Source organism: Bombina bombina, chromosome 3 (assembly GCF_027579735.1).
Source record: "Bombina bombina isolate aBomBom1 chromosome 3, aBomBom1.pri, whole genome shotgun sequence".
NCBI classification, from domain to species: domain Eukaryota; kingdom Metazoa; phylum Chordata; class Amphibia; order Anura; family Bombinatoridae; genus Bombina; species Bombina bombina.
In genome coordinates, this window is record NC_069501.1 from 1,287,544,278 (window position 1) to 1,287,571,163 (window position 26,886).

General features: G+C 40.3%; 1 protein-coding gene across 1 annotated transcript in view; it reads left to right on the plus strand.

The window, feature by feature from the left end:
• Nucleotides 1-26,886, plus strand: part of LOC128652759 (protocadherin-16) — a 342,864-nt gene that overhangs the window by 52,396 nt on the left and 263,582 nt on the right. The window contains exons 3-4 of the mRNA XM_053705690.1: nt 21,173-21,349; nt 25,375-25,606. Of these exons, the coding sequence (XP_053561665.1) occupies nt 21,173-21,349; nt 25,375-25,606 (409 nt within the window). The remainder of the gene's footprint in view (nt 1-21,172; nt 21,350-25,374; nt 25,607-26,886) is intronic.

Below are 26,886 nucleotides of genomic sequence, written 5' to 3' on the forward strand. Positions count from 1 at the left end.
TTTTACCTCTGTGATTATCCTGTATCTAAGCCTCTGCAGACTGCCCCTTATCTCAGTTATATTAATACACTTTTTACCTCTGTGATTACCTTGTATCTAAGCCTCTGCAGACTGCCCCCTTATTTCAGTACTTTTGACAGACTTGCATTTTAGCCAATCAGTGCTCACTCCTCTGTGAGCTCAATGATTATCTATATGAAACACACAAACTAACATCCTTTAGTGGTGAAAAACAATTTAGATTAGAGGCGGCCTTCAAGGTCTAAGAAATTAGCATATGAACCTCTTCAGTTTAGCTTTCAACTAGGAATTCCAAGAGAACAAAGCAAAAAGGGGGGAGCTATGGGACATAAGGTCTGTCCTTGCCCTGCAGATGACACAGTGACACAGACAGGAGGGAGCTATAGGACATGGGTCTGTCCCTCCCATGCAGCTGACACAGACAGGAGGGAGCTATAGGACATGGGGTCTGTCCCTCCCCTGCAGGTGACACAGACAGGAGGGAGCTATAGGACATGGGGTCTGTCCCTCCCCTGCAGGTGACACAGATAGGAGGGAGCTATAGGACATGGGTCTGTCCCTCCCCTGCAGGTGACACAGACAGGAGGGAGCTATAGGACATGGGGTCTGTCCCTCCCATGCAGCTGACACAGACAGGAAGGAGCTATAGGATATGGGGTCTGTCCCTCCCCTGCAGGTGACACAGACAGGAGGGAGCTATAGGACATGAGGTCTGTCCCTCTCCTGCAAGTGACACAGAAAGGAGGGAGCTATAGGACATGATATCTGTCCCTCACCTGCAGGTGACACAGACAGGAGGAAGCTATAGGACATGGGTCTGTCCCTCCCCTGCAGATGACACAGACAGGAGGGAGCTATAGGACAGGAAATCTGTCCCTCTCCTGCAGGTGACACAGACAGGAGGGAGCTATAGGACATGTAGTCTGTCCCTTCCCTGCAGGTGACACAGACAGGAGGGAGCTATAGGACATGGGGTCTGTCCCTCACCTGCAGGTGACACAGACAGGAGGGAGCTATAGGACATGGGGTCTGTCCCTTCCCTGCAGGTGACACAGACAGGAGGGAGCTATAGGACATGGGGTCTGTCCCTCACCTGCAGGTGACACAGACAGGAGGGAGCTATAGGATATGGGATCTGGCCCTCCCCTGCAGGTGACACAGACAGGAGGTAGCTATAGGACATGGGGTCTGTCCCTCCCCTGCAGATGACACAGACAGTAGGTAGCTATAGGACATGGGTCTGTCCCTCCCCTGCAGATGACACAGACAGGAGGGAGCTATAGGACATGGGGTCTGTCCCTCCCCTGCAGGTGACACAGACAGTAGGGAGCTATAGGTTATGGGGTCTGTCCCTCCCCTGCAGATGACACAGACAGGAGGGAGCTATAGGACATGGGTATGTCCCTCTCCTGCAAGTGACACAGAAAGGAGGGAGCTATAGGACATGAGATCTGTCCCTCTCCTGCAGGTGACACAGACAGGACGGAGCTATAGGACATGTAGTCTGTCCCTTCCCTGCAGGTGACACAGACAGGAGGGAGCTATAGGACATGGGGTCTGTCCCTACCCTGCAGGTGACACAGACAGGAGGGAGCTATAGGACATGGGTCTGTCCCTCCCCTGCAGATGACACAGACAGGAGGGAGCTATAGGACATGGGGTCTGTCCCTCCCCTGCAGGTGACACAGACAGTAGGGAGCTATAGGTTATGGGGTCTGTCCCTCCCCTGCAGATGACACAGACAGGAGGGAGCTATAGGACATGGGTATGTCCCTCTCCTGCAAGTGACACAGAAAGGAGGGAGCTATAGGACATGAGATCTGTCCCTCTCCTGCAGGTGACACAGACAGGACGGAGCTATAGGACATGTAGTCTGTCCCTTCCCTGCAGGTGACACAGACAGGAGGGAGCTATAGGACATGGGGTCTGTCCCTACCCTGCAGGTGACAGACAGGAGGGAGCTATAGAACATGGGGTCTGTCCCTCCCCTGCAGATGACACAGACAGTAGGTAGCTAAAGGACATGGGGTCTGTCCCTCCCCTGCAGGTGACACAGACAGGAGGGAGCTATAGGACATGGGGTCTGTCCCTCCCCTGCAGATGACACAGATAGGAGGGAGCTATAGGACATGGGGTCTGTCCCTCCCCTGCAGATGACACAGACAGTAGGTAGCTAAAGGACATGGGGTCTGTCCCTCCCCTGCAGGTGACACAGACAGGAGGGAGCTATAGGACATGGGGTCTGTCCCTCCCCTGCAGATGACACAGACAGGAGGGAGCTATAGGACATGGGTATGTCCCTCTCCTGCAAGTGACACAGAAAGGAGGGAGCTATAGGACATGAGATCTGTCCCTCTCCTGCAGGTGACAGACAGGAGGGAGCTATAGAACATGGGGTCTGTCCCTCCCCTGCAGATGACACAGACAGTAGGTAGCTAAAGGACATGGGGTCTGTCCCTCCCCTGCAGGTGACACAGACAGGAGGGAGCTATAGGACATGGGGTCTGTCCCTCCCCTGCAGATGACACAGATAGGAGGGAGCTATAGGACATGGGGTCTGTCCCTCCCCTGCAGGTGACACAGACAGTAGCGAGCTATAGGTTATGGGGTCTGTCCCTCCCCTGCAGGTGACACAGACAGGAGGGAGCTATAGGACATGGGGTCTGTCCCTCCCCTGCAGATGACACAGATAGGAGGGAGCTATAGGACATGGGGTGTGTCCCTCCCCTGCAGGTGACACAGACAGTAGGGAGCTATAGGTTATGGGGTCTGTCTCTCCCCTGCAGATGACACAGACAGGAGGGAGCTATAGGACATGGGTCTGTCCCTGCCCTGCAGGTGACACACAGGAGGGAGCTATAGGACATGGGTCTGTCCCTCCCCTGCAGGTGACACAGACAGGAGGGAGCTATAGGACATGGGGTTTGTCCCTCTCCTGCAGGTAACACAGTGACACAGACAGGAGGGAGCTATAGGACATGGGGTCTGTCCCTCCCCTGCAGGTGACACAGACAGGAGGGAGCTATTGGACATGGGATCTGTCCCTCCCCTGCAGTTGACACAGACAGGAGGGAGCTATAGGACATGGGGTCTGTCCCTCCCCTGCAGGTGACACAGACAGAAGGGAGCAATAGGACATGGGATCTGTCCCTCTCCTGCAGATGACACAGACAGTAGGTAGCTATAGGACATGGGTCTGTCCCTCCCCTGCAGATGACACAGACAGGAGGGAGCTATAGGACATGGGGTCTGTCCCTCCCCTGCAGGTGACACAGACAGTAGGGAGCTATAGGTTATGGGGTCTGTCCCTCCCCTGCAGATGACACAGACAGGAGGGAGCTATAGGACATGGGTCTGTCCCTCCCCTGCAGGTGACACAGACAGGAGGGAGCTATAGGACATGGGGTTTGTCCCTCTCCTGCAGGTAACACAGTGACACAGACAGGAGGGACATATAGGACATGGGGTCTGTCCCTCCCCTGCAGGTGACACAGACAGGAGGGAGCTATTGGACATGGGGTCTGTCCCTCCCCTGCAGGTGACACAGACAGGAGGGAGCTATTGGACATGGGGTCTGTCCCTCCCCTGCAGTTGACACAGACAGGAGGGAGCTATAGGACATGGGGTCTGTCCCTCCCCTGCAGGTGACACAGACAGAAGGGAGCAATAGGACATGGGATCTGTCCCTCTCCTGCTCAGTGACACAGACAAAAGGTTTTTGGGTTTTCTCTGCCACTGTAAAATGACTAAGTGACTCAACAATTTTCTGTTTGTTGCTGTAATCCTACTCATGTGATAATTATACAGTGAGATTAAATGGATTAGACCAGATCATGTGCTTTTTGCTATTGGTCTGACTGCAAGTCAAGTTGTTAGAGCGATGTTTTTTACAAACCTGAGTCAGACAGTATAATTGTATTCTGCATAGGCCAAACATCGGCTTACACAGTTTTAATACAGTCTGTACTAACAATAAACTAAGATTTTCCAATTCCAGTCTTCAGGGAACACTAACAGACAAGAGTTCCAGCATATCTGAACTGAAGCGCGGGTGAAATAATCAGTGGTATGTAAGTTGTTAGCCTGCTAGAACCCTTGGTAATTCTGAAAATCCGACCTGTTAGTGTGCCCTGAGGACTGGAACTGAAAAACCCTTCACAAAACCAAATCTGTGTGTTGGCTAAATCCTTCCTGCAAACTGTCAGGCCATATATACAACCCAAGGGCACTGCCATGCACACCTGAGCCGGCGTTAAACCAATGAATCAGTCAGTTATTTTTACATAAAGTTAAAATAGAGTTAAATACACACCTGAGATTGCTGCCAGTGAGACCACTTTGCAGGTCTGTGTGTGCGGGAAGGGTTAATTACTGTTCTGCAGATCTGTGTGTGCAGGAAGAGTTAATTACTGTTCTGCAGGTCTGTGTAACCAGGAAGAGTTAATTACTGTTCTGCAGGTCTGTGTATCAGGGAAGGGTTAATTACTGTTCTGCAGGTCTGTGTGTGCGGGAAGGGTTAATTACTGTTCTGCAGATCTGTGTGTGCGGGAAGGGTTAATTACTGTTCTGCAGGTCTGTGTATCTGGGAAGGGTTAATTACTGTTCTGCAGGTTTGTGTATCCGGGAAGGGTTAATTACTGTTCTGCAGGTCTGTGTGTGCGGGAAGGGTTAATTACTGTTCTGCAGATCTGTGTATCAGGGAAGGGTTAATTTCTGTTTTGCAGGTTTGTGTATAAAGGAAGGGTTAATTACTGTTCTGCAGGTCTGTGTATCAGGGAAGGGTTAATTTCTGTTTTGCAGGTTTGTGTATAAAGGATGGGTTAATTACAGTTCTGCAGGTCTGTGTAACCAGGAAGGGTTAATTACTGTTCTGCAGGTTTGTGTATCCGGGAAGGGCTAATTATTGTTCTGCAGGTTTGTGTATCCGGGAAGGGTTAATTAATGTTCTGCAGGTTTGAGTAACCATGAATGGTTAATTACTGTTCTGTAGGTTTGAGTAACCAGGAAGGGTTAATTACTGTTCTGCAGGTCTGTGTAACCAGGAAGGGTTAATTACTGTTCTGCAGGTTTGTGTATCCGGGAAGGGTTAATTACTGTTCTGCAGGTTTGTGTATCCGGGAAGGGTTAATTACTGTTCTGCAGGTCTGTGTATCCGGGAAGGGTTAATTACTGTTCTGCAGGTTTGTGTATCCGGGAAGGGTTAATTACTGTTCTGCAGGTCTGTGTACCTAGGAAGAGTTAATTACTGTTTTGCAGGTCTGTGTAACCAGGAAGAGTTAATTACTGTTCTGCAGGTCTGTGTATCCGGGAAGAGTTAATTACTGTTCTGCAGGTCTGTGTATCCGGGAAGGGTTAATTACTGTTCTGCAGGTCTGTGTAACCAGGAAGGGTTAATTACTGTTCTGCAGGTCTGTGTAACCAGGAAGAGTTAATTACTGTTCTGCAGGTCTGTGTAACCAGGAAGAGTTAATTACTGTTCTGCAGGTCTGTGTAACCAGGAAGAGTTAATTACTGTTCTGCAGGTCTGTGTATCCGGGAAGGGTTAATTACTGTTCTGCAGGTCTGTGTACCTAGGAAGAGTTAATTACTGTTCTGCAGGTCTGTGTAACCAGGAAGAGTTAATTACTGTTCTGCAGGTCTGTGTAACCAGGAAGGGTTAATTACTGTTCTGCAGGTCTGTGTAACCGGGAAGGGTTAATTACTGTTCTGCAGGTCTGTGTATCCGGGAAGGGTTAATTACTGTTCTGCAGGTCTGTGTAACCGGGAAGAGTTAATTACTGTTCTGCAGGTCTGTGTAACCAGGAAGAGTTAATTACTGTTCTGCAGGTCTGTGTAACCAGGAAGAGTTAATTACTGTTCTGCAGGTCTGTGTAACCGGGAAGGGTTAATTACTGTTCTGCAGGTCTGTGTATCCGGGAAGGGTTAATTACTGTTCTGCAGGTTTGTGTATCCGGGAAGGGTTAATTACTGTTCTGCAGGTCTGTGTAACCAGGAAGAGTTAATTACTGTTCTGCAGGTCTGTGTAACCAGGAAGGGTTAATTACTGTTCTGCAGGTCTGTGTATCCGGGAAGGGTTAATTACTGTTCTGCAGGTCTGTGTAACCAGGAAGGGTTAATTACTGTTCTGCAGGTCTGTGTATCCGGGAAGGGTTAATTACTGTTCTGCAGGTCTGTGTAACCGGGAAGGGTTAATTACTGTTCTGCAGGTCTGTGTATCCGGGAAGGGTTAATTACTGTTCTGCAGGTCTCTGTACCCGGGAAGGGTTAATTACTGTTCTGCAGGTCTGTGTATCCGGGAAGGGTTAATTACTGTTCTGCAGGTCTGTGTATCCGGGAAGGGTTAATTACTGTTCTGCAGGTTTGTGTATCCGGGAAGGGTTAATTACTGTTCTGCAGGTCTGTGTAACCAGGAAGAGTTAATTACTGTTCTGCAGGTCTGTGTAACCAGGAAGGGTTAATTACTGTTCTGCAGGTCTGTGTAACCAGGGAAGGGTTAATTACTGTTCTGCAGGTCTGTGTAACCAGGAAGGGTTAATTACTGTTCTGCAGGTCTGTGTATCCGGGAAGGGTTAATTACTGTTCTGCAGGTCTGTGTAACCGGGAAGGGTTAATTACTGTTCTGCAGGTCTGTGTATCCGGGAAGGGTTAATTACTGTTCTGCAGGTCTCTGTACCCGGGAAGGGTTAGCACTTACAGCTATAACATGTGTTATTATACAGAGGTAGGTGATATGTGTTTGTGGTACTTACAGCTATACTATATGTTATTATACAGAGGTAGGTGATATGTGTTTGTGGTACTTACAGCTATAACAGGTGTTATTATACAGAGGTAGGTGATATGTGTTTGTGGTACTTACAGCTATAACATGTGTTATTATACAGAGGTAGGTGATATGTGTTTGTGGTACTTACAGCTATAACATGTGTTATTATACAGAGGTAGGTGATATGTGTTTGTGGTGTACTTACAGCTATAACATGTGTTATTATACAGAGGTAGGTGATATGTGTTTGTGGTACTTACAGCTATAACATGTGTTATTATACAGAGGTAGGTGATATGTGTTTGTGGTACTTACAGCTATAACATGTGTTATTATACAGAGGTAGGTGATATGTGTTTGTGGTACTTACAGCTATAACAGGTGTTATTATACAGAGGTAGGTGATTATGTGTTTGTGGTACTTACAGCTATAACATGTGTTATTATACAGAGGTAGGTGATATGTGTTTGTGGTACTTACAGCTATAACATGTGTTATTATACAGAGGTAGGTGATATGTGTTTGTGGTACTTACAGCTATAACATGTGTTATTATACAGAGGTAGGTGATATGTGTTTGTGGTACTTACAGCTATAACATGTGTTATTATACAGAGGTAGGTGATATGTGTTTGTGGTACTTACAGCTATAACTTGTGTTATTATACAGAGGTAGGTGATATGTGTTTGTGGTACTTACAGCTATAACTATGTGTTATTATACAGAGGTAGGTGATATGTGTTTGTGGTACTTACAGCTATAATATGTATATTATACAGAGGTAGGTGATATGTGTTTGTTGGTACTTACAGCTATAACAAGGTGTTATTATACAGAGGTAGGTGATATGTGTTTGTGGTACTTACAGCTATAACAGTGTTATTATACAGAGGTAGGTGATATGTGTTTGTGGTACTTACAGCTATAACATGTGTTATTATACAGAGGTAGGTGATATGTGTTTGTTGGTACTTACAGCTATTACATGTGTTATTATACAGAGGTAGGTGATATGTGTTTGTGGTACTTACAGCTATACAGTATGTTATTATACAGAGGTAGGTTGATATGTGTTTGTCGGTACTTACAGCTATAACATGTGTTATTATACAGAGGTAGGTGAATATGTGTTTGTGGTACTTACAGCTATAACAGGTGTTATTATACAGAGGTAGGTGATATGTGTTTGTACGGTCATACAGCTATCTCATGTGTTATAATACAGAGGTAGGTGATATGTGTTTTGTGGACTTACAGCTATAACATGTGTTATATACAGAGGTAGGGATATGTGTTTGTGGTACATTACCGCTAAACTATGTGTAATTATAACAAGAGGTAGGTGATATGTGTGTTGTATAAGTAAACTCACGTTATAGCTGTAAGTACCACAAACACATATCACCTACCTCTGTATAATAACACGTTATAGCTGTAAGTACCACAAACACATATCACCTACCTCTGTATAATAACACGTTATAGCTGTAAGTACCACAGAGGTAGGTGATATGTGTTTGTGGTACTTACAGCTATAACGTGTTATTATACAGAGGTAGGTGATATGTGTTTGTGGTACTTACAGCTATAACGTGTTATTATACAGAGGTAGGTGATATGTGTTTGTGGTACTTACAGCTTAACAGGTGTTATTATACAGAGGTAGGTGATATGTGTTTGTGGTACTTACAGCTATAACATGTGTTATTATTACAGAGGTAGGTGATATGTGTTGTGTGGTACTTACAGCTATAACATGTGTTATTATACAGAGGTAGGTGATATGTGTTTGTGGTATTACAGCTATAACGTGTTATATACAGAGGTAGGTGATATGTGTTGTGGTACTTACAGATATACTATGTTATTTACAGAGGTAGGTGATATGTTTTGTGGTACTTACAGCTATAACAGTGTTATTATACAGAGGTAGGTGATATGTGTTTGTTTAGGTACTTACAGCTAAACATGTGTTATTATACAGAGGTAGGTGATATGTGTTGTGGTACTTACAGCTATACATGTTATTATACAGAGGTAGGTGATATGTGTTTGTGGTACTTACAGCTATACTATGTGTTATTATACAGAGTGTGATATGTGTTGTGGTACTTACAGCTATACTATGTGTTATTATACAGAGGTAGGAGATATGTGATTGTGGTACTTACAGCTATAACGTGTTATTATACAGAGGTAGGATGATATGTGTTTGTGGTACTTACAGCTATAACATGTGTTATTATACAGAGGTAGGTGATATGTGTTTGTGGTACTTACAGCTATAACATGTGTTATTATACAGAGGTAGGTGATATGTGTTTGTGGTACTTACAGCTATAACATGTGTTATTATACAGAGGTAGGTGATATGTGTTTGTGGTACTTACAGCTATAACATGTTATTATACAGAGGTAGGTGATATGTGTTTGTGGTACTTACAGCTATACTATGTGTTATTATACAGAGGTAGGTGATATGTGTTTGTGGTACTTACAGCTATAACATGTGTTATTATACAGAGGTAGGTGATATGTGTTTGTAGGTACTTACAGCTATAACATGTGTTATTATACAGAGGTAAGGTGATATGTGTTTGTGGTACTTACAGCTATAACTGTGTTATTATACAGAGGTAGGTGATATGTGTTTGTGGTACTTACAGCTATACCATGTGTTATTATACAGAGGTAGGTGATATGTGTTTGTGGTACTTACAGCTATAACATGTTATTATACAGAGGTAGGTGATATGTGTTTGTGGTACTTACAGCTATAACATGTGTTATTATACATAGGTAGGTGATATGTGTTTGTGGTCCTTACAGCTATAACATGTGTTATTATACAGAGGTAGGTGATATGTGTTTGTGGTACTTACAGCTATAACATGTGTTATTATACAGAGGTAGGTGATATGTGTTTGTGGTACTTACAGCTATAACATGTGTTATTATACAGAGGTAGGTGATATGTGTTTGTGGTACTTACAGCTATACTATGTGTTATTATACAGAGGTAGGTGATATGTGTTTGTGGTACTTACAGCTATACATGTGTTATTATACAGAGGGTAGGTGATATGTGTTTGTGGGTCACTTACAGCTATACATGTGTTATTATACAGAGGTAGGTGATATGTGTTTGTGGTACTTACAGCTATAACAAGTGTTATTATACAGAGGTAGGTGAGATGTGTTTGTGGTACTTACAGCTATAACTGTGTTATTATTACAGAGGTAGGTGATATGTGTTTGTTGGTACTTACAGCTATAACATGTTTTATTATACAGAGGTAGGTGATATGTGTTTGTGGTACTTACAGCTATAACATGTTATTATACAGAGGTAGGTGATATGTGTTTGATGGTACTTACAGCTATAACATGTGTATTATACAGAGGTAGGTGATATGTGTTTGTGGTACTTAGCTATATCATGTGTTATTATACAGAGGTAGGTGATATGTGTTTGTGGTACTTACAGCTATAACATGTGTTATTATACAGAGGTAGGTGATATGTGTTTGTGGTACTTACAGCTATACTATGTGTTATTATACAGAGGTAGGTGATATGTGTTTGTGGTATTTACAGCTATAACATGTGTTATTATACAGAGGTAGGTGATATGTGTTTGTGGTACTTAAAGCTATACTATGTGTTATTATACAGAGGTAGGTGATATGTGTTTGTGGTACTTACAGCTATAACATGTGTTATATATACAGAGGTAGGTGATATCTGTGTTCTGTGGTACTTACAGCTATAGCTGTGTTATTATACAGAGGTAGGTGATATGTTGTTTGTGGTACTTACAGCTATAACAGTGTTTTTATACAGAGGTAGGTGATATGTGTATGTGGTACCTTACAGCTATAACAGGTGTTATTATTCAGAGGTAGGTGGATATGTGTTTGTAGGTACTTACAGCTATAAATGTGTTATTATACAGAGGTAGGTGATATGTGTTTGTGGTACTTACAGCTTATACTTGTGTTATTATACAGAGGTAGGTGATATGTGTTTGTGGTACTTACAGCTATACATGTGTTATTATACAGAGGTAGGTGATATTGTTGTTTGTGGTACTTACAGCTATAACGTGTTATATACAGAGGTAGGTGATATGTGTTTGTGGTACTTACAGCTATAACATGTGTTATTATACAGAGGTAGGTGATATGTGTTTGTGGTACTTACAGCTATAACATGTGTTATTATACAGAGGTAGGTGATATGTGTTTTGTGGTATTACATATAAATGTTATTATACAGAGGTAGGTGATATGTGTTTGTGGTACTTACAGCTATACAATGTGTTATTATACAGAGGTAGGTGTATGTGTTTGTGGTACTTACAGCTATAACATGTGTTATTATTACAGAGGTAGGTGATATGTGTTTGTGGTATTTACAGCTATAACATGTGTTATTATACAGAGGTAGGTGATATGTGTTTGTGGTACTTACAGCTATAACATGTTATTATACAGAGGTAGGTGATATGTGTTTGTGGTACTTACAGCTATACTATGTGTTATTATACAGAGGTAGGTGATATGTGTTTGTGGTACTTACAGCTATACTATGTGTTATTATACAGAGGTAGGAGATATGTGTTTGTGGTACTTACAGCTATAACGTGTTATTATACAGAGGTAGGTGATATGTGTTTGTGGTACTTACAGCTATAACGTGTTATTATACAGAGGTAGGTGATATGTGTTTGTGGTACTTACAGCTATACTATGTGTTATTATACAGAGGTAGGTGATATGTGTTTGTGGTACTTACAGCTATAACGTGTTATTATACAGAGGTAGGTGATATGTGTTTGTGGTACTTACAGCTATAACATGTGTTATTATACAGAGGTAGGTGATATGTGTTTGTGGTACTTACAGCTATAACATGTGTTATTATACAGAGGTAGGTGATATGTGTTTGTGGTACTTACAGCTATAACATGTGTTATTATACAGAGGTAGGTGATATGTGTTTGTGGTACTTACAGCTATACTATGTGTTATTATACAGAGGTAGGTGATATGTGTTTGTGGTACTTACAGCTATACTATGTGTTATTATACAGAGGTAGGTGATATGTGTTTGTGGTACTTACAGCTATAACATGTGTTATTATACAGAGGTAGGTGATATGTGTTTGTGGTACTTACAGCTATAACATGTGTTATTATACAGAGGTAGGTGATAATGTGTTTGTGGTACTTACGCTATAACATGTTATTTATACAGAGCGGTAGGTGATTATGTGTTTGTGGTACTTACAGCTATAACTATGGTGTTATTATACAGAGGTAGGATGATTTGTGTTTTGTGGGTACTTAAGTTATAGTAGCCTTTGTGTTATTATTAAGAGGTAGGAGATATGTGTTTGTGGTACTTACAGCTTAACGTGTTATATACCAGGTGGTAGGTGATATGTGTTTGTGGGTACTTTACAGTCTATAACGTGTTATTATAAGAGGTTAGGTGAATATGTGTTGTACGGGTACTCTTACAGCTTATTACTATGTGTTATTATACAGAGGTAGGTGATATGTGTTTGTAGGTACTTACAGCGTATACGATGTTATTATACAGAGGTAGGTGAATATGTGTTTGTGGTACTTACAGCTAATAACGTAGTTATTATACAGAGGTAGGTGATATGTGTTTGTGGTACTTACAGCTATAAACGTTTTTTTATACAGAGGTAGGTGATATGTGTTTGTGTGGTACTTACAGCTATAACATGTGTTATTATACAGAGGTAGGTGATATGTGTTTGTGGTACTTACAGCTATAACATGTGTTATTATACAGAGGTAGGTGATATGTGTTTGTGGTACTTACAGCTATAACTTGTTATTATACAGAGGTAGGTGATATGTGTTTGTGGTACTTACAGCTATACTATGTGTTATTATACAGAGGTAGGTGATATGTGTTTGTGGTACTTACAGCTATAAAAGTGTTATTATACAGAGGTAGGTGATATGTGTTTGTGGTACTTACAGCTATAACATGTGTTATTATACAGAGGTAGGTGATATGTGTTTGTGGTACTTACAGCTATACTATGTGTTATTATACAGAGGTAGGTGATATGTGTTTGTGGTACTTACAGCTATAACATGTGTTATTATACAGAGGTAGGTGATATGTGTTTGTGGTACTTACAGCTATACTATGTGTTATTATACAGAGGTAGGTGATATGTGTTTGTGGTACTTACAGCTATACTATGTGTTATTATACAGAGGTAGGTGATATGTGTTTGTGGTACTTACAGCAATAACATGTGTTATTATACAGAGGTAGGTGATATGTGTTTGTGGTACTTACAGCTATAACATGTGTTATTATACAGAGGTAGGTGGTATGTGTTTGTGGTACTTACAGCTATACTATGTGTTATTATACAGAGGTAGGTGATATGTGTTTGTGGTACTTACAGCTATAACATGTGTTGTTATACAGAGGTAGGTGATATGTGTTTGTGGTACTTACAGCTATAACATGTGTTATTATACAGAGGTAGGTGATATGTGTTTGTGGTACTTACAGCTATACTATATGTTATTATACAGAGGTAGGTGATATGTGTTTGTGGTACTTACAGCTATAACAGGTGTTATTATACAGAGGTAGGTGATATGTGTTTGTGGTACTTACAGCTATAACAGGTGTTATTATACAGAGGTAGGTGATATGTGTTTGTGGTACTTACAGCTATACTATGTGTTGTTATACAGAGGTAGGTGATATGTGTTTGTGGTACTTACAGCTATAACATGTGTTATTATACAGAGGTAGGTGATATGTGTTTGTGGTACTTACAGCTATAACATGTGTTATTATACATAGGTAGGTGATATGTGTTTGTGGTACTTACAGCTATACTATGTGTTATTATACAGAGGTAGGTGATATGTGTTTGTGGTACTTACAGCTATAACAGGTGTTATTATACAGAGGTAGGTGATATGTGTTTGTGGTACTTACAGCTATAACATGTGTTATTATACAGAGGTAGGTGATATGTGTTTGTGGTACTTACAGCTATAACATGTGTTATTATACAGAGGTAGGTGATATGTGTTTGGGTACTTACAGCTATAACATGTGTTATTATACAGAGGTAGGTGATATGTGTTTGTGGTACTTACAGCTATAACATGTGTTATTATACAGAGGTAGGTGATATGTGTTTGTGGTACTTACAGCTATAACAGGTGTTATTATACAGAGGTAGGTGATATGTGTTTGTGGTACTTACAGCTATAACATGTGTTATTATACAGAGGTAGGTGATATGTGTTTGTGGTACTTACAGCTATAACATGTGTTATTATACATAGGTAGGTGATATGTGTTTGTGGTACTTACAGCTATACTATGTGTTATTATACAGAGGTAGGTGATATGTGTTTGTGGTACTTACAGCTATAACATGTGTTATTATATAGAGGTAGGAGATATGTGTTTGTGGTACTTACAGCTATACTATGTGTTATTATACAGAGGTAGGTGATATGTGTTTGTGGTACTTACAGCTATAACATGTGTTATTATACAGAGGTAGGTGATATGTGTTTGTGGTACTTACAGCTATACTATGTGTTATTATACAGAGGTAGGTGATATGTGTTTGTGGTACTTACAGCTATAACATGTGTTATTATACAGAGGTAGGTGATATGTGTTTGTGGTACTTACAGCTATAACATGTGTTATTATACAGAGGTAGGTGATATGTGTTTGTGGTACTTACAGCTATAACATGTGTTATTATACAGAGGTAGGTGATATGTGTTTGTGGTACTTACAGCTATACTATGTGTTATTATACAGAGGTAGGTGATATGTGTTTGTGGTACTTACAGCTATAACGTTTTATTATACAGAGGTAGGTGATATGTGTTTGTGGTACTTACAGCTATAACAGGTGTTATTATACAGAGGTAGGTGATATGTGTTTGTGGTACTTACAGCTATAACGTGTTATTATACAGAGGTAGGTGATATGTGTTTGTGGTACTTACAGCTATAACGTGTTATTATACAGAGGTAGGTGATATGTGTTTGTGGTACTTACAGCTATAACAGGTGTTATTATACAGAGGTAGGAGATATGTGTTTGTGGTACTTACAGCTATAACATGTGTTATTATACAGAGGTAGGTGATATGTGTTTGTGGTACTTACAGCTATAACAGGTGTTATATCACCTACCTCTGTATAATAACACCTGTTATAGCTGTAAGTACCACAAACACATATCACCTACCTCTGTATAATAACACATGTTATAGCTGTAAGTACCACAAACACATATCACCTACCTCTGTATAATAACACATGTTATAGCTGTAAGTACCACAAACACATATCACCTACCTCTGTATAACAACACATGTTATAGCTGTAAGTACCACAAACACATATCACCTACCTCTGTATAACAACACATAGTATAGCTGTAAGTACCACAAACACATATCACCTACCTCTGTATAATAACACGTTATAGCTGTAAGTACCACAAACACATATCACCTACCTCTGTATAATAACACGTTATAGCTGTAAGTACCACAAACACATATCACCTACCTCTGTATAATAACACATGTTATAGCTGTAAGTACCACAAACACATATCACCTACCTCTGTATAATAACACATGTTATAGCTGTAAGTACCACAAACACATATCACCTACCTCTGTATAATAACACGTTATAGCTGTAAGTACCACAAACACATATCACCTACCTCTGTATAATAACACGTTATAGCTGTAAGTACCACAAACACATATCACCTACCTCTGTATAATAACACGTTATAGCTGTAAGTACCACAAACACATATCACCTACCTCTGTATAATGTGTTTGTGGTACTTACAGCTATAACATGTGTTATTATACAGAGGTAGGTGATATGTGTTTGTGGTACTTACAGCTATAACATGTTATTATACAGAGGTAGGTGATATGTGTTTGTGGTACTTACAGCTATACTATGTGTTATTATACAGAGGTAGGTGATATGTGTTTGTATAATAACACATGTTATAGCTGTAAGTACCACAAACACATATCACCTACCTCTGTATAATAACACATGTTATAGCTGTAAGTACCACAGAGGTAGGTGATATGTGTTTGTGGTACTTACAGCTATACTATGTGTTATTATACAGAGGTAGGTGATATGTGTTTGTGGTACTTACAGCTATAACGTGTTATTATACAGAGGTAGGTGATATGTGTTTGTGGTACTTACAGCTATAACGTGTTATTATACAGAGGTAGGTGATATGTGTTTGTGGTACTTACAGCTATAACGTGTTATTATACAGAGGTAGGTGATATGTGTTTGTGGTACTTACAGCTATAACGTGTTATTATACAGAGGTAGGTGATATGTTTGTGGTACTTACAGCTATAACGTGTTATTATACAGAGGTAGGTGATATGTGTTTGTGGTACTTACAGCTATAACATGTGTTATTATACAGAGGTAGGTGATATGTGTTTGTGGTACTTACAGCTATAACGTGTTATTATACAGAGGTAGGTGATATGTGTTTGTGGTACTTACAGCTATAACGTGTTATTATACAGAGGTAGGTGATATGTGTTTGTGGTACTTACAGCTATACTATGTGTTGTTATACAGAGGTAGGTGATATGTGTTTGTGGTACTTACAGCTATAACATGTGTTGTTATACAGAGGTAGGTGATATGTGTTTGTGGTACTTACAGCTATAACATGTGTTATTATACAGAGGTAGGTGATATGTGTTTGTGGTACTTACAGCTATAACATGTGTTATTATACAGAGGTAGGTGATATGTGTTTGTGGTACTTACAGCTATAACATGTGTTATTATACAGAGGTAGGTGATATGTGTTTGTGGTACTTACAGCTATAACATGTGTTGTTATACAGAGGTAGGTGATATGTGTTTGTGGTACTTACAGCTATAACATGTGTTATTATACAGAGGTAGGTGATATGTGTTTGTGGTACTTACAGCTATACTATGTGTTATTATACAGAGGTAGGTGATATGTGTTTGTGGTACTTACAGCTATAACGTGTTATTATACAGAGGTAGGTGATATGTGTTTGTGGTACTTACAGCTATAACGTGTTATTATACAGAGGTAGGTGATATGTGTTTGTGGTACTTACAGCTATAACATGTGTTATTATACAGAGGTAGGTGATATGTGTTTGTGGTACTTACAGCTATACTATGTGTTGTTATACAGAGGTAGGTGATATGTGTTTGTGGTACTTACAGCTATAACATGTGTTATTATACAGAGGTAGGTGATATGTGTTTGTGGTACTTACAGCTATAACGTGTTATTATACAGAGGTAGGTGATATGTGTTTGTGGTACTTACAGCTATAACATGTGTTATTATACAGAGGTAGGTGATATGTGTTTGTGGTACTTACAGCTATAACGTGTTATTATACAGAGGTAGGTGATATGTGTTTGTGGTACTTACAGCTATAACATGTGTTGTTATACAGAGGTAGGTGATATGTGTTTGTGGTACTTACAGCTATAACATGTGTTATTATACAGAGGTAGGTGATATGTGTTTGTGGTACTTACAGCAATAACATGTGTTATTATACAGAGGTAGGTGATATGTGTTTGTGGTACTTACAGCTATAACATGTGTTATTATACAGAGGTAGGTGATATGTGTTTGTGGTACTTACAGCTATAACATGTGTTATTATACAGAGGTAGGTGATATGTGTTTGTGGTACTTACAGCTATAACATGTGTTATTATACAGAGGTAGGTGATATGTGTTTGTGGTACTTACAGCTATAACATGTGTTATTATACAGAGGTAGGTGATATGTGTTTGTGGTACTTACAGCTATACTATGTGTTATTATACAGAGGTAGGTGATATGTGTTTGTGGTACTTACAGCTATAACGTGTTATTATACAGAGGTAGGTGATATGTGTTTGTGGTACTTACAGCTATAACGTGTTATTATACAGAGGTAGGTGATATGTGTTTGTGGTACTTACAGCTATAACATGTGTTATTATACAGAGGTAGGTGATATGTGTTTGTGGTACTTACAGCTATAACATGTGTTATTATACAGAGGTAGGTGATATGTGTTTGTGGTACTTACAGCTATAACGTGTTATTATACAGAGGTAGGTGATATGTGTTTGTGGTACTTACAGCTATAACATGTGTTATTATACAGAGGTAGGTGATATGTGTTTGTGGTACTTACAGCTATAACATGTGTTATTATACAGAGGTAGGTGATATGTGTTTGTGGTACTTACAGCTATAACATGTGTTATTATACAGAGGTAGGTGATATGTGTTTGTGGTACTTACAGCTATAACATGTGTTATTATACAGAGGTAGGTGATATGTGTTTGTGGTACTTACAGCTATAACATGTGTTATTATACAGAGGTAGGTGATATGTGTTTGTGCTACTTACAGCTATAACATGTGTTATTATACAGAGGTAGGTGATATGTGTTTGTGGTACTTACAGCTATAACATGTGTTATTATACAGAGGTAGGTGATATGTGTTTGTGGTACTTACAGCTATAACATGTGTTATTATACAGAGGTAGGTGGTATGTGTTTGTGCTACTTACAGCTATAACATGTGTTATTATACAGAGGTAGGTGATATGTGTTTGTGGTACTTACAGCTATAACATATATTTTCCCTATAGCATTTGGACGAGTGACAAACCTCAGCTTGGTGGGACAGTGAACTGATGGTTATTATTATCGGTTATTTGTAGAGCGCCAGCAGATTGCGCATCGCTAATGTTAGTGATTAAGATAAACTGGCGCTGAGTTTTTCTGGTGCTTCTGATGAAGAGACCAAGGAATATTCTCACCTCTAGAAATTGCAGCTCTTCGGCTTAATCTTAACAAATCCATTGTAGATGAACTTTTTCCTTGTGTACATTAAACATTTACAACAGTTTTTTTAACACCATCTCAACAGTTGTGAATTTGGGTCTTAGGTGTAATGAATTGGGGTGTGGGATAGCCGGTCACCTTAGGTAAAGTGCAGTGGTTACTGATGATGCATCTGTTACAGGTGTAATGAATTGGGGTGAGGGATAGCCGGTCACCTTAGGTAAAGTGCAGGGGTTACTGACGATGCATCTGTTACAGGTGTAATGAATTGGGGTGAGGGATAGCCGGTCACCTTAGGTAAAGTGCAGGGGTTACTGACGATGCATCTGTTACAGGTGTAATGAATTGGGGTGAGGGATAGCCGGTCACCTTAGGTAAAGTGCAGGGGTTACTGACGATGCATCTGTTACAGGTGTAATGAATTGGGGTGAGGGATAGCTGGTCACCTTAGGTAAAGTGCAGTGGTTACTGACGATGCATCTGTTACAGGTGTAATGAATTGGGGTGAGGGATAGCCGGTCACCTTAGGTAAAGTGCAGGGGTTACTGACGATGCATCTGTTACAGGTGTAATGAATTGGGGTGAGGGATAGCCGGTCACCTTAGGTAAAGTGCAGGGGTTACTGACGATGCATCTGTTACAGGTGTAATGAATTGGGGTGTGGGATAGCTGGTCACCTTAGGTAAAGTGCAGGGGTTACTGAGGATGCATCGGTTACAGGTGTAGTGAATTGGGGTGTGGGATAGCCGGTCACCTTATGTAAAGTGCAGTGGTTACTGATGATGCATCTGTTACAGGTGTAATGAATTGGGGTGTGGGATAGCCGGTCACCTTAGATAAAGTGCAGGGGTTACTGACGATGCATCTGTTACAGGTGTAATGAATTGGGGTGTGGGATAGCTGGTCACCTTAGGTAAAGTGCAGTGGTTACTGATGATGCATCAGTTACAGGTGTAATGAATTGGGGTGAGGGATAGCCGGTCACCTTAGGTAAAGTGCAGGGGTTACTGACGATGCATCTGTTACAGGTGTAATGAATTGGGGTGAGGGATAGCCGGTCACCTTAGGTAAAGTGCAGTGGTTACTGATGATGCATCAGTTACAGGTGTAATGAATTGGGGTGAGGGATAGCCGGTCACCTTAGGTAAAGTGCAGGGGTTACTGATGATGCATCTGTTACAGGTGTAATGAATTGGGGTGAGGGATAGCCGGTCACCTTAGGTAAAGTGCAGGGGTTACTGACGATGCATCAGTTACAGGTGTAATGAATTGGGGTGAGGGATAGCCGGTCACCTTAGGTAAAGTGCAGTGGTTACTGACGATGCATCAGTTACAGGTGTAATGAATTGGGGTGAGGGATAGCTGGTCACCTTAGATAAAGTGCAGGGGTTACTGACGATGCATCTGTTACAGGTGTAATGAATTGGGGTGTGGGATAGCTGGTCACCTTAGGTAAAGTGCAGGGGTTACTGACGATGCATCAGTTACAGGTGTAATGAATTGGGGTGAGGGATAGCCGGTCACCTTAGGTAAAGTGCAGGGGTTACTGACGATGCATCTGTTACAGGTGTAATGAATTGGGGTGAGGGATAGCCGGTCACCTTAGGTAAAGTGCAGGGGTTACTGACGATGCATCTGTTACAGGTGTAATGAATTGGGGTGAGGGATAGCTGGTCACCTTAGGTAAAGTGCAGTGGTTACTGACGATGCATCTGTTACAGGTGTAATGAATTGGGGTGAGGGATAGCCGGTCACCTTAGGTAAAGTGCAGGGGTTACTGACGATGCATCTGTTACAGGTGTAATGAATTGGGGTGAGGGATAGCTGGTCACCTTAGGTAAAGTGCAGGGGTTACTGAGGATGCATCGGTTACAGGTGTAGTGAATTGGGGTGTGGGATAGCCGGTCACCTTATGTAAAGTGCAGTGGTTACTGATGATGCATCTGTTACAGGTGTAATGAATTGGGGTGTGGGATAGCCGGTCACCTTAGATAAAGTGCAGGGGTTACTGACGATGCATCTGTTACAGGTGTAATGAATTGGGGTGTGGGATAGCTGGTCACCTTAGGTAAAGTGCAGTGGTTACTGATGATGCATCAGTTACAGGTGTAATGAATTGGGGTGAGGGATAGCCGGTCACCTTAGGTAAAGTGCAGGGGTTACTGACGATGCATCTGTTACAGGTGTAATGAATTGGGGTGAGGGATAGCCGGTCACCTTAGGTAAAGTGCAGGGGTTACTGATGATGCATCTGTTACAGGTGTAGTGAATTGGGGTGTGGGATAGCCGGTCACCTTAGGTAAAGTGCAGGGGTTACTGACGATGCATCTGTTACAGGTGTAATGAATTGGGGTGAGGGATAGCTGGTCACTTAACTTAAAGTGCAGGGGTTACTGACGATGCATCTGTTACAGGTTTCTGCATCAGACGCAGACCGTGGAAGTCTTGGGACTGTCTCATACTCTCTCAGACCAGGCTCACCCTCACAATTTCTCATACACCCCGAGAGTGGAGAGATCTGCATATCCCACACGCTCGACGGGGATGATGGAGACAGATTCTTCCTCCTATATGTGATGGCTACAGATGGGGTAAGAGAGTTGATGTGTATGTACTTATGTGTAATATGTATGATATGTGTGTGTGTGTGCATATATGTGTAGTATGTATGATGTGTGTGTATATATGTGTAATATGTATGATATGTGTGTGTGTGTGCATATATGTGTAATATGTATGATATATGTGTGTGTGCATATATGTGTAATATGTATGATATGTGTGTGTGTGTGTGCATATATGTGTAATATGTATGATATGTGTGTGTGTGTATATATGTGTAATATGTATGATATGTGTGTGTGTGTATATATGTGTAATATGTATGATATGTGTGTGTGTGCATATATGTGTAATATGTGTAATATGTATGATATGTGTGTGTGTGTATATATATGTGTAGTATGTATGATGTGTGTGTATATATGTGTAATATGTATTATATGTGTGTGTGTGTGTGTATATATATGTGTAGTATGTATGATGTGTGTGTATATATGTGTAATATGTATGATATGTGTGTGTGTGCATATATGTGTAGTATGTATGATGTGTGTGTATATATGTGTAATATGTATGATATGTGTGTGTGTGCATATATGTGTAATATGTATGATATGTGTGTGTGCATATATGTGTAATATGTATGATATGTGTGTGTGTGTATATATATGTGTAGTATGTATGATGTGTGTGTATATATGTGTAATATGTATTATATGTGTGTGTGTGTATATATATGTGTAGTATGTATGATGTGTGTGTATATATGTGTAATGTGTATTATATGTGTGTGTGTGTATATATATATGTGTAGTATGTATGATGTGTGTGTATATATGTGTAATATGTATGATATGTGTGTGTGTGTGTATATATATGTGTAGTATGTATGATGTGTGTGTATATATGTGTAATATGTATTATATGTGTGTGTGTGCATATATGTGTAGTATGTATGATGTGTGTATATATGTGTAATATGTATGATATGTGTGTGTGTGCATATATGTGTAGTATGTATGATATTTGTGTGTGTGCATATATGTGTAATATGTATGATATGTGTGTGTGTGTATATATGTGTAATATGTAGATATGTGTGTGTGTGCATATATGTGTAGTATGTATGATATGTGTGTGTGTGCATATATGTGTAGTATGTATGATATGTGTGTGTGTGCATATATGTGTAATATGTATGATATGTGTGTGTGTGCATATATGTGTAATATGTATGATATGTGTGTGTGTGCATATATGTGTAGTATGTATGATATGTGTGTGTGTGCATATATGTGTAATATGTAGATATATGTGTGTGTGCATTTATGTGTAGTATGTATGATATGTGTGTGTGTGCATATATGTGTAATATGTAGATATGTGTGTGTGTGCATTTATGTGTAGTATGTATGATATGTGTGTGTGTGCATATATGTGTAATATGTATGATATGTGTGTGTGCATATATGTGTAGTATGTATGATATATGTGTGTGTGCATATATGTGTAATATGTATGATATGTGTGTGTGTGCATATATGTGTAATATGTATATGTGTGTGTGTGTGTGCATATATGTGTAATATGTATGATATGTGTGTGTGTGCATATATGTGTAATATGTATGATATGTGTGTATGTGCATATATATGTAATATGTATGATATGTGTGTGTGTGCATATATGTGTAGTATGCCTGATATGTTTATGTGTGTGCATATATTTGTAGTATGCCTGATATGTGTATGTGTGTGCATATATTTGTAGTATGTGTGATATGTTTGTGTATGCAAATGTGTAATTGTGTGTCTGTATGTACAGTATACGTGCATGTGTAAGTTTGCGTTTGTGTGTACTGTGTAAGTAAATGTGTAATTGTGTGTGTGCATATGTAAGGTGTGTTGGTATTTGTGTGCATTTGTAAGGTGTGTCAGTATATGTCCGTATGTTAGGACTGTGTATGTATATGTGTGCATATGCAAGGTGTGGTGGTATATGTGTGCATATGTATCCCTGTATTTATATGTGAATGTGTAATTGTGTGTAGTATACATTATACAGTTCACCTGATACATATACAATATACAGTTCATCTGATACACATACATTATACAGTTCACCTGATACATATACATTATACAGTTCATCTGATGCACATACATTATACAGTTCATCTGATACATATACATTATACAGTTCATCTAACACACACACATTATACAGTTTATCTGATACACATACATTATACAGTTCATCTGATACATATACATTATACAGTTCATCTAACACACACACATTATACAGTTCATCTGATACACATTATACAGTTCATCTGATACACATACATTATACAGTTCATCTCATACATATACATTATACAGTTCATCTGATACACATACATTATACAGTTCATCTGATACACATACATTATACAGTTCATCTGATACATATACATTATACAGTTCATCTGATGCACATACATTATACAGTTCATCTGATACACATACATTATACAGTTCATCTGATACACACACATTATACAGTTCATCTGATACACATACATTATACAGTTCATCTGATACACACACATTATACAGTTCACCTGATACACATACATTATACAGTTCATCTAACACACATACATTATACAGTTCATCTGATGCACATACATTATACAGTTCACCTGATACACATACATTATACAGTTCACCTGATACACACACATTATACAGTTCACCTGATACACATACATTATACAGTTCATCTAACACACATACATTATACAGTTCATCTGATGCACATACATTATACAGTTCACCTGATACACATACATTATACAGTTCATCTGATACATATACATTATACAGTTCATCTGATACACACACATTATACAGTTCACCTGATACACATACATTATACAGTTCATCTAACACACATACATTATACAGTTCATCTGATGCACATACATTATACAGTTCACCTGATACACATACATTATACAGTTCATCTGATACACACACATTATACAGTTCATCTGATACACACACATTATACAGTTCATCTGATACACACACATTATACAGTTCATCTGATACACACACATTATACAGTTCATCTGATACACACACATTATACAGTTCATCTGATACACACACATTATACAGTTCACCTGATGCACATACATTATACAGTTCATCTGATACACATACATTATACAGTTCATCTGATACACACACATTATACAGTTCACCTGATACACATACATTATACAGTTCACCTGATGCACATACATTATACAGTTCATCTGATACACATACATTATACAGTTCATCTGATACACACACATTATACAGTTCAACTGATACACACACATTATACAGTTCATCTGATACACACACATTATACAGTTCACCTGATACACACACATTATACAGTTTATCTGATACACACACATTATACAGTTCACCTGATACACACACATTATACAGTTTATCTGATACACATACATTATACAGTTCACCTGATGCACACACATTATACAGTTCATCTGATACACACACATTATACAGTTCACCTGATGCACACACATTATACAGTTCATCTGATACACACACATTATACAGTTCATCTGATACACATACATTATACAGTTCATCTGATACACATACATTATACAGTTCATCTGATACACATACATTATACAGTTCATCTGATACACATACATTATACAGTTCATCTGATACACACACATTATACAGTTCATCTGATACACACACATTATACAGTTCATATGACACACATGCCCCTTGGTTAAAAAGTAACAAACAATGAATCTGAGGCATTAATAACAAATAACAAGTTACATTATTGTATCCAAGGTGTATACAAGTGAGTACAGACAGTGGACTGATGCGTTTCGGCTTGTTGCTGCTCTGTAATCATAGACCATCTCTTGGTTCTCTGAGGGAGGTCTCAGCTCAGGTGACCACTTGTCTCTTGCTTTTATCAGGGAGGTCTCAGCTCAGGTGACCACTTGTCTTTCTTTTATCAGGGAGGACTCAGCTCAGAATGTCTGGTACGGCTATCTTTGGAGGATGTCAATGATAATCGTCCAGTCTTCTATCCAATGGAATATGGTGCCAGCATCAGTGCCCTCAGCCCGCCTGGGACGCCCATCCTCACTGTGACAGCCCGTGACAAGGATGAGGGGAAGCATGGGACTCTCACCTATCATATTGTATCTGGCAACAGCCCACAATTGCTTCGCATTGATCAGGACAAAGGTCAGGAGATATCATGAGTATCGTAACCGGGGCAAGGTGACTGAGGCGGGGGAGTTAGAAAATGACACTTGACAGAACTGCGTGGTGCTACCAGGACAGAACAAGAGCAAACAAAATGCAGCAAAGGACTACAATACCCAGCGTGTAAAGTGTACTAGACCCAAAGCGCTGGATCAAACCACTAATAATCCACCCAAAGAAAAACAGCAGGACACACTCAATGAAGTGTGGAAAAATGTAAATTAAAAACAGAAAGTTTTAGTGCAACATTTATAAATATTATATATGGACAGGCACAAGGAAAACAAACTGACGTGTTTCTGATTAAGCACAACTAGGGGAGTGAACCACATCAGTTTGTTGTTGCTTTTTTTGTGCCTGTCCATATATAATATTTATAAATGTTGCAATAAAACTTTCTGCTTTTTAATTTGAATTTGTCCTGTTGTCAGACAGAGAGGCTGAGACAGAGGAAGCAAGTCAGGGGGACAGAGAAACAGAGGAAGCAAGTCAAGGGGACAGAGAGAGACAGAGGAAGCAAGTCAGGGAGAGAGAGAGACAGAGGAAACAAGTCAGGGAGAGAGAGAGAGACAGAGGAAACAAGTCAGGGGGACAGAGAAACAGAGGAAGCAAGTCAGGGGGACAGAGAAACAGAGGAAGCAAGTCAGGGGGACAGAGATAGAGACAGAGGAAGCAAGTCAGGGGGACAGAGAGAGAGACAGAGGAAGCAAGTCAGGGGGACAGAGAGAGACAGAGGAAGCAAGTCAGGGAGAGAGAGAGACAGAGGAAGCAAGTCAGGGGGACAGAGAGAGACAGAGGAAGCAAGTCAGGGGGACAGAGAAACAGAGGAAGCAAGTCAGGGGGACAGAGAGAGAGACAGAGGAAGCAAGTCAGGGGGACAGAGAGAGACAGAGGAAGCAAGTCAGGGAGAGAGAGAGACAGAGGAAACAAGTCAGGGGGACAGAGAAACAGAGGAAGCAAGTCAGGGGGACAGAGAGAGACAGAGGAAGCAAGTCAGGGGGGGAGAGAGACAGAGGAAGCAAGTCAGGGGGACAGAGAAACAGAGGAAGCAAGTCAGGGGGACAGAGAAAGACAGAGGATGCAAGTTAGGGAGACAGAGAGAGACAGAGGAAGCAGGTCAGGGGGAGAGAGAGACAGAGGAGGCAAGTCAGGGGGACAGAGAAACAGAGGAAGCAAGTCAGGGGGACAGAGAGAGACAGAGGAAGCAAGTCAGGGGGAGAGAGAGACAGAGGAGGCAAGTCAGGGGGACAGAGAAACAG